This window comes from Mchenga conophoros, linkage group LG8, assembly GCF_057382185.1.
Source record: "Mchenga conophoros isolate Kocher_MC1m ecotype Shallow Benthic linkage group LG8, M_conophoros_male_GT1.1, whole genome shotgun sequence".
Lineage (NCBI taxonomy): Eukaryota > Metazoa > Chordata > Actinopteri > Cichliformes > Cichlidae > Mchenga > Mchenga conophoros.
This window is the reverse complement of record NC_140533.1, coordinates 21,694,066-21,702,714: the sequence shown is the minus strand read 5'-3', so window position 1 is coordinate 21,702,714 and position 8,649 is coordinate 21,694,066. Positions and strand designations below refer to the sequence as shown.

Here is an 8,649-nt window from a genome sequence, read left to right as displayed (position 1 = left end):
TTCGGCGGAAGGCCGCCAGGAAATCGGTTTAAGAAGGCGCAACTGCCCGGAAGCGGTGAAGAAACAGGACTTTTGGTTAATTACGTTTTGTTTATCAAATAGTGCAAGCGCACAATGTATGCAGACTGTATCAAAAGTTCATGGGACCCCGGTTGTCCGAGTCTAGAAGCGAAAATATTCCAAATAGCCGACTCACGTGCTGCGTTCAGGGACCTGACACAAAGCTCGAAAAACCTGTGGTAAACCTAAAAACAAGACAAGCAACAAAACGTGAGCAGTGGCACGCAGGCATGCGGTGACTTTTGAAGAAAGGTATGCAGACACACACACACACACACACGCACACACACTTTCCTCCACTATTTAACAGTTTAACAAGCAAATGCCCATACTGTACCGTACACAAGCATGGATGTTTGCAGTTTTCAGTTTTATTTGTCATATGCAAGTTAGCACAGGGTCAACGTCGCAATGAAATGTATTTGAAGAGCAGAAGACAGTCACTCAGCAGAATGGTACAGTAGAAAAAATAATAAAAAATAAAAAATAAATAGAAAAATAGTAAGAGCAAAATATTAATAAGATGTAGTAAAAGAAAAAAGAGAACCCCTATCCTTTCTGAGAAACTGTAATTTATGTTTTACTGTGTGAACTATGAAAACACCTCACTACACATAAAAACGCATTAATGGAAAATTGTGCATTACAGTACAACAACTGTTGTACAGCACAAAAAGTAAAATTACATTTTGTGTAGAAAAATGTTCCATATCAGTTTTAAATAGATTAATAATACTGCTCCATATGTTTAATGCTGAGCTCATATTAAATGCTTTATGTTCTGTTTAATATCCAGCATCATATTCTTTAAATCACATTTGTAGTGGATGTGCTGTGAGGGCCACATATCTATGAAAACAAAACAAAGCAATAAAGGAAAACATGTTGGAAGGAAAAGCTCTCCTTAAATAACACCAACAGCTTAAATAAATACATGAAAGACCAAGAAAAGAAAAAACTTCTTCCTGGAAAAAACTGCAAAGGAAATGGAGAGGAGGATCGAGATCCCTCAGACAGATCAAGACCACAGCATGCTGTCACAATCTTTTCAAAGAGTCAAAGAATACTAAGTATAGTGATGAAGGAAATGTTTCAGTCAGGACTCATTAGCTAATGTTAAAGTATATGTATACACTGGTTTGATACGAATATATAAATATGACAGTGCTTCGCATGCTGGCCACGTATTCACACCACAAAACAAAAATCTGCTCGCCCTCTCAGCATAGCTCACGTTATTGTTAATGGGAGACAGACACATCTGTAGAATGAAGACAGCTGTCGTTTCCTATGAGTAAAAAACAAGCAGAGCTTTCAGTGACAATAGCTAACTGTGGCCACAAGATGACAGTAATACAAAGGATGACTCTTTATGAGATGAAAGAAGCTTTACTTTGTTATGGTTCATCTATTTTTAGACTTGCCAAGGAAAGCACTACCTTTCTTGCTTCATGTTAGTGTTTTAGAAAACCAGAAGTATTAGTAAGTATCTATTAACACCTAAAAGCTTTACACTTTATTCTTTGAAAGTAAAAACACAGATAATTGTTTTAATCAATGTGTTGGCAAGGTTTTGAAAGCACAGCTGCACTTATATGCTTAAAAAGCAAACCATAAATACATTTAATTAGCATGCTCCATTTTAATGAGTGAAAAGGGAAATCTGCAATTTCATTGTAGTCTGGAGCAGCATAAAGGAAATCATTCCCCTCTTATAATTATACCAAACAAGCTGCAGCACTATAAAAATGCAAAGCAAAATGTGAGGCTAAAAGAAAAACCAAGAGCAATTTGAGAAATATGAATAATGAGGAAAAACTCTTCAGGGCACTGTGTAGGAGTACGCCGATTACTTGATGCATTTAAAAAAAAAAAAAAAAAAAAAAAAAATTAATGAGCTCACTATGTACAGAATTTCCTACTGTTGACATTGTAGCTTAAGAAGGCACACACAAAATTAAATCATTCCAGTTTGGATAATACTAGAGTGAAGAAAAACTTGCGCCACTGTGAAAGCGATCTTTGCTCAAGTAGTCAATGCCCAGAGAAGTTTTTGCTTGCTGCACTAAAACAGATTAAACTATAAAAAGAACCCGTGTGAAGATAAATGCAAAAAGGGCAGTAGATCATCCACAAGGAAATTGAATCTTTTAATGTGAGAGCAGTCTTCTGTCTGTACGATAGAGTTTAAAGTCTAGTTATCAAAATCCAAATTTCAGGCAATAAATAAAATTGAAACACTACAAATGAGTAAAAGTCTTTTATTTTGTTGCAGTCTCAACAATAGTCAGAGTAATATATTATGGTCAATTTGTTGCATTTGTTTGTCTCATTCTATAAATCCGCAGCCTGCACGTGTAATGGCTAGTAACATTTGAGCATATTGCCTCAAGCAAAGAATACATTTTAAGATCAAGACATTACATGGACCCACTCCATTGTCAGACCCCAGCCTTGGTCTGACTGTTGGCTGGCAGTGGCTTGCCCATGTGGATCCCCACTGTGAGGCCAGACTCTTTGCTGGCATATTTCTCTTTGACCTCAGGCTTCAGCAGGAAACCCTTCTCCTTGTCAAAGTAGTCCATGGGAGCAAAGTACACACTGGCTTCCCCACAGAGGTTTTGCAGTCGTGTGCGCCAGCCCTCCAGCATGGAGCTGCGAGATTCAGGAGAACCAGTAGCAGGATCCCAGAAGATCTGAGGGGCAAAAACCTGGAAGCCACAGTAGTTCAGGATCCCGTTCTGCACACAGGGAGGAGCAGCTGTTACCACATGACAGATCATTTCATGCTTGGCTCTGTTTATAGTGAGACCTCACCTGCAGTGGCCACAGTGTGACATTGATGTCACCATTGATGCCAGTGTCACTGTACACAGATTCAGGACAGTCAGTGGTGAAGGACAGCATGGCTTTCTTGTCCTGTACAGAGGAAGGAGTGAGCAAAGAGGGAGAGGACACAGCCTGAACACAGACACGTTGGTGGAGCTCTCACCTTGAAGATCCCCTCACTGTACCGCTTCTCCTGTGCGTAGGCACAGCCCAACACACGATCCATCCACCCCTTCATGATGGCAGGAACAGATGACCAGTACATGGGGAACTGGGAACACAGGTTTAATGGTCATTTTGATGTGGACACCTAGCTGACCACAAAGACACTTCCAGTCAGACACTACCTGAAAGATGACAAGGTCTGCCTCCTTGAGCTTCTCCTGCTCTTTTTTTGATGTCATCTGCAAGTCTGCCCTCCTCTGATGCCAATTTGATCTCCTTTGCGTAGCAGAAGTTCTCAGCATCCTTCAATCCACCTGTGACAAAAATCCAGTGTTTGTATCTGAAAAGCAATCAGAGCTAAAGCATTGCTATACCTGCAGAATATTTGTATACCAGTGATGTCCTCAGTAGTAGCAGCAGCTTTGAACTTCATGGCGTACAGGTCAGACACCTCTACAGTGCAGCCTTGAGCAGTCAGAGCTGCCACAGCAGCATCTTTGGCAGCAGCATTGAAGGACTCTCAGGGCTCTCATGGGCATACACAATCAGCACTTTCTTGGCTGCAAAACCAAAGAATAAAAAAACAATACATAAAGTTCCATTCAACACACAAAGCTTTCCAGAAGCTTTACCAGGAAGAAAAAGTCTTACCCATTCTCAAAACACACCTGCTGCTTTTATACACACTTCAAGCACTACTTCACACAGGTGCTGTCAATCAGCAATAAACCTCAAGAGTCAGCCAGCTGGTACTGCGGCATTTTCTCTCGGACCAGTTGGTGGCGGTAATGCTCTATTTTGCTGTTTGCCAACTGCCAATAAACCGTATAAAGAAGTAGAAGAAGAATTTCTCTCAGGTTTCCCATTTTGTATGGAAACTGGTGGAAGTAACCCTGAGATTAACTTAAACCTTCAGCCCAGTTTAAACACAAGATGAATATATACTTCATATAATCATAATCATCTTAGTTTCACACACATCATTTTCTCATGGTGATTGTTGCCCAACTTGGCGAACCAATGATTTGCCTTACGCCCTGCGGTCTGAGGACAAAAAAGGTACACACACACACACACACACACACACACACACATACAGCCAGAAATCTGACTTTGAAGGAAAAGCTATATCTCGATGGTTAATAGCTTGCATTGGTCGACAAAAAAGAAGCAGAACAAACACAGAGAGGTATAATTCTGGGTTTGTTAATCTCTATTTTGAATGCTGCTCGTTTTTAAAGATGCGATGAAGTCTGTTGGCATTTTCAGCGTGCTCAGCATTTATCCCTGACATTAGCTCAAAGTTTGTGCTCCAGGTGAGGCTTGAACTCATAACCTTGGCATAGCTGAGCCTAATACTGCCATATAAGTACCGCGCGCTAACTGATTGCACCACTGGAGCACATGCGCAAAGGTTTTATTCCTTTCTCCCTTCATTCAACTGGTCTAAGGGAAAAAGCAGGGGGACAGAAACAGCTTAGTCAGTAACTCATAGGACAAACGCTTTACACTACACTATATTGCCACAAATTTCACGCTCGTAGTCTATGTACTATATATAAGATTAATCGATAGATGCATTGTAACAGCAGTCTGGCGAGGGAGGAGCGGCTAGCAGGTCCAGCGGGCATGTGGTGTGGAGGTTAGCCGGATAACTCAGAGCCAGTTAGTTAAACAGACCTTTATTTGATGTTAGCAACATAAGACCATACAAGCCAGGTCCCACGGCTCTACCCTGTCCGTACATACATGTGCGGGGATCGGTAGTCGCCGGCGCCAGCCAAGTTACAGCGATAAGGTTTCTCTGAACAGCGACGCGATCAGCATGTAACGGCCACCACTATACTCCCACACCCACTAGGGGACTCCCCCAACTACAATAATAGTAGAGCAGTGGTGCTATAATACAATAAGGGTTGTCACAGCATGCATTAATATATGTGGGGAATCAGGTTTGTTTTTTCTATACATCTATGTTACAAATGTTTTTTTTTTCAGTCTGTGCACATTTGTTTCAGATCATTTCTGTTTCACTTTTTTCATATTTCACTTTTATTCTTTAATTTTCGTAGGTTTTAGTGTAGTTTACTAAGAGATATTGAACTAATTGATAAAGAATTCAAGCATGTGGCAACCAAGTCTTTGTATCCCTGTATTCTACCACTATACCATAAACTTCCATTTAGCAAAACTAAAATGAACGAAAGTGTAAGTCTGTGTCGATTTCTTTTCATATAAATGAGCTTTGCCTCAAATAAAATTTGCCTCTCTGTTATACTATTTCCCAGTAATGTTTTAGAAGCAGTTAACTGTACTATTTGATTGACTTTCACGCATTTAAATAAGCTATTCTGACATCCTTGGCTCTTACTTTTTAAAAAGCAGCTAAGTGAACTACATATAAATGTTGATTAGTCTTCAGTACAGTTTGCTTGCTGCCACTGCAGCAAGAGGTGATTGGCTTCTACAGTTCTTGGTAGTGGAGGAGCACATGACTGGCTAAATCTTGGTTGAATTTGGTACAAAAAAAACTATAGCCGCTCACATGGATTTGCTTGACCAACCGGTGGCAGGTGAATAGAAATGCTTAAAAGCCTTCAGTACAAATATTAGGAAAAGGATTTAACACAATCTTTAAATATTAAACATGCTTTACTCTTCCTGTGCACTCACACCACAGTCAGCGGATTTCAGTTCATGTGTGGGAGGAGCAAAATTGTGGAAAAGCCCACAGTGGCAATAGACATTTTTACCTCACAAAAATGTCAAGAGTGCAATGGTAAAGTGTAAAGTGCATCTAGGACAGCAAGAACACATACTGCTGAAAGTGGGATATTAAAGCTGCTTTCATGCCAAGTCCAGCCAAAGCCTGTAGTATAGATATTGAGGCGCAATAGGGCTTGCAGTCACCTGATCTAAAGCAGCGATCAGGTGTCATTCTTGCTTTCAACCTTGGTGTACGGTCACCCCCCCCCCCACCTGTGTGTTCTTATTAGAACAGGGATTTGCATGAGCATGTGGAACCATAGCCAGCCCCCCCAAACTCAGTTCCCCATCACATTTAAAGCCATACATGACTGGATCCTATACGGACTTAGAACAATCATTACATTGTGGTAGTATACATCATGTTCTAGAGGGATAACATGTATGAAACCCAAGTGGTGCATTTATAACTCATTGCTCAAAGTTTGAATAAAGCAGGCTTTATTTTAAGATCAAGACATTACATGGACCCACTCCATCATCAGACCCTGGCCTTGGTCTGGCTGTTGGCTGGCAGTGGCTTGCCCATGTGGATCCCCACTGCGAGGCCACATTCTTTGCTGGCATATTTCTCTTTGACCTCAGGCTTCAGCAGGAAACCCTTCTCCTTGTCAAAGTAGTCCAAGGGAGCAAAGTACACACTGGCTTCCCCACAGAGGTTTTGCAGTCGTGTGCGCCAGCCCTCCAGCATGGAGCTGCGAGATTCAGGAGAACCAGTAGCAGGATCCCAGAAGATCTGAGGGGCAAAAACCTGGAAGCCACAGTAGTTCAGGATCCCGTTCTGCACACAGGGAGGAGCAGCTGTTACCACATGACAGATCATTTCATGCTTGGCTCTGTTTATAGTGAGACCTCACCTGCAGTGGCCACAGTGTGACATTGATGTCTCCATTGATGCCAGTGTCACTGTACACAGATTCAGGACAGTCAGTGGTAAAGGACAGCATGGCTTTCTTGTCCTGTACAGAGAGCAAGGAGTGAGCAGAGAGGGAGAGGACACAGCCTGAACACAGACATGTTGGTGGAGTTCTCACCTTGAAGATCCCCTCACTGTACCGCTTCTCCTGTGCGTAGGCACAGCCCAACACACGATCCATCCACCCCTTCATGATTGCAGGAACAGATGACCAGTACATGGGGAACTGGGAACACAGGTTTAATGGTCATTTTGATGTCAACACCTGTTAGCTGACCACAAAGACACTCCCAGTCAGACGCTACCTGAAAGATGACAAGGTCTGCCTCCTTGAGCTTCTCCTGCTCTTTTTTGATGTCTTCTGCAAGTCTGCCCTCCTCTGATGCCAATTTGATCTCCTTTGCGTAGCAGAAGTTCTCAGCATCCTTCACTCCACCTGCAAATAAAGCTAATATTTACAACTGAAGCACAAAGCATTGCTATACCTGCAGAATATTTGTATACCAGTGATGTCCTCAGTAGTAGCAGCAGCTTTGAACTTCATGGCGTACAGGTCAGACACCTCTACAGTGCAGCCTTGAGCAGTCAAAGATGCCACAGCAGCATCTTTGGCAGCAGCATTGAAAGAGGTAGGGCTTTCATGGGCATACACAATCAGCACTTTCTTTGCTACACCCCCCAAAAAAAGAAGTTGTGATAAAATTCCAGTCAGATCACAAACCTTTCACTGTTCTTGTCAAAGATTATCAGCTTTGGCCAAACAGATTTCAGCAATTACCAGGAAGAACAAGGCTTACCCATTCTCAAAACTGGCACACAACCGTAAGCGATGAGTTTTCTGACTAGCTGCTGTCGTAACAGAAAAACCACTCATATTGAAGCAACACACACCTGCTGCTTTTATACACACTTTGAGCACTACTTCACACAGGTGCTGTCAATCAGCATTCAGCCTCATGAGTCAGCCAGCTGCTACTGCTGGATTTTTTCTCAGGTTTCCCATTTTGTCTGGCAACTGGTGGGAGTAACTCTGAGATTAACTTAAACCTTCAGCCCAGTTTAAACACAACATGAATATTTACATCACATAATCGTAATCATCTTAGTTTCACACACATCATTTTCTCATGGTGATTGTTGCCCAACTTGGCGAACCAATGATTTGCCTTACGCCCTGCGGTTTGAGAGCCTTTGGTATAAACTATACATAAGAACATAAAAGGCACACACACACACACAGCCAAAATTCTTTAACTTTGGAAGAACGTCTATATCTCGATGTTTAATAGCTCGCATTGAAAATAAACGGAAACAAAAATAACAGAACAAACATACAGAGAGTTTCTTAATCTTTATTTTCAATGTTGTTCATTTTAAAAGATGATATAAAGTCTGTTGGCATTTTCAGTGTGCTCAGCATTTATCTGTTCTCATCAGATAAGTATTAGCTCAAAGTTGATGCTCCAGGTGAGGCTTGAACTCACAACCTCGGCATAGCTCAGCCCAATACTGTCATATAAGTACCGCGCGCTAACCGATTGCACCACTGGAGCACATGCACAATGACTTTATTCCTTTCTCCCTTCATTCAACTGGTCTAATGGAAAAAAGGGACAGTAACCGCTCGCTCAGTCATTCATAGAAAGAATACTTTACACTATACTATATTGCCACAAATCTCACGCTTGTAGTCTATGTACTATATATAGGATTCATGGATAGATCCATGCATTAATATATGTGGGAAATCAGTCTTTTTTTCTATACATCTTACAAATGTTTTTTCAGTATGTACACGTTTGTTTCAGATCATTTGTTTCCTTTTTTCATATTTCCCTTTTATTCTTTAATTTTTGTAGTTTTTAGTGTATTTTACCTAATAGATATGGAACTAATGGATAAAGAATTTAACC

At 41.3% G+C, this 8,649-nt stretch overlaps 1 protein-coding gene, 1 non-coding gene and 1 pseudogene across 3 annotated transcripts; all 3 read right to left on the bottom strand.

Moving 5' to 3' along the window:
* Positions 1-2,303: 2,303 nt before the first annotated feature.
* LOC146568714 (NAD(P)H dehydrogenase [quinone] 1-like) lies at positions 2,304-5,992 on the bottom strand (annotated as a pseudogene). The gene is made up of 6 exons (XR_014893546.1): positions 5,965-5,992; positions 3,448-3,680; positions 3,237-3,368; positions 3,053-3,160; positions 2,878-2,979; positions 2,304-2,801 (listed from the first exon to the last, which is right to left on the bottom strand). The product of XR_014893546.1 is annotated as an NAD(P)H dehydrogenase [quinone] 1-like (transcript).
* A 246-nt stretch (positions 5,993-6,238) lies between these two features.
* On the bottom strand, positions 6,239-7,642 carry LOC146568713 (NAD(P)H dehydrogenase [quinone] 1-like). Its single transcript, XM_085283416.1, has 6 exons — positions 7,534-7,642; positions 7,241-7,405; positions 7,042-7,172; positions 6,855-6,962; positions 6,678-6,779; positions 6,239-6,601 (listed from the first exon to the last, which is right to left on the bottom strand). Exons 1-6 carry the CDS (start codon positions 7,535-7,537, stop codon positions 6,302-6,304), a joined length of 810 nt encoding a protein of 269 aa, XP_085139542.1. The 5' UTR covers positions 7,538-7,642; the 3' UTR covers positions 6,239-6,301.
* A 553-nt stretch (positions 7,643-8,195) lies between these two features.
* trnai-uau (transfer RNA isoleucine (anticodon UAU)) lies at positions 8,196-8,289 on the bottom strand. Its single transcript has 2 exons — positions 8,252-8,289; positions 8,196-8,231 (listed from the first exon to the last, which is right to left on the bottom strand). It is a non-coding gene; the product is annotated as a tRNA-Ile (tRNA).
* Between the last annotated feature and the right edge of the window lie 360 nt (positions 8,290-8,649).

Bases quoted from the DNA above. Each gene is read 5' to 3' on its own strand.
- LOC146568713 (XM_085283416.1), bottom strand. The intron at 7,173-7,240 runs GTATACAAATAT...CTTTATTTGCAG, and splicing joins TACTACTGAGGACATCACTG to GTGGAGTGAAGGATGCTGAG. The intron at 6,602-6,677 runs GTGAGGTCTCAC...CCCTGTGTGCAG, and splicing joins TCACACTGTGGCCACTGCAG to AACGGGATCCTGAACTACTG.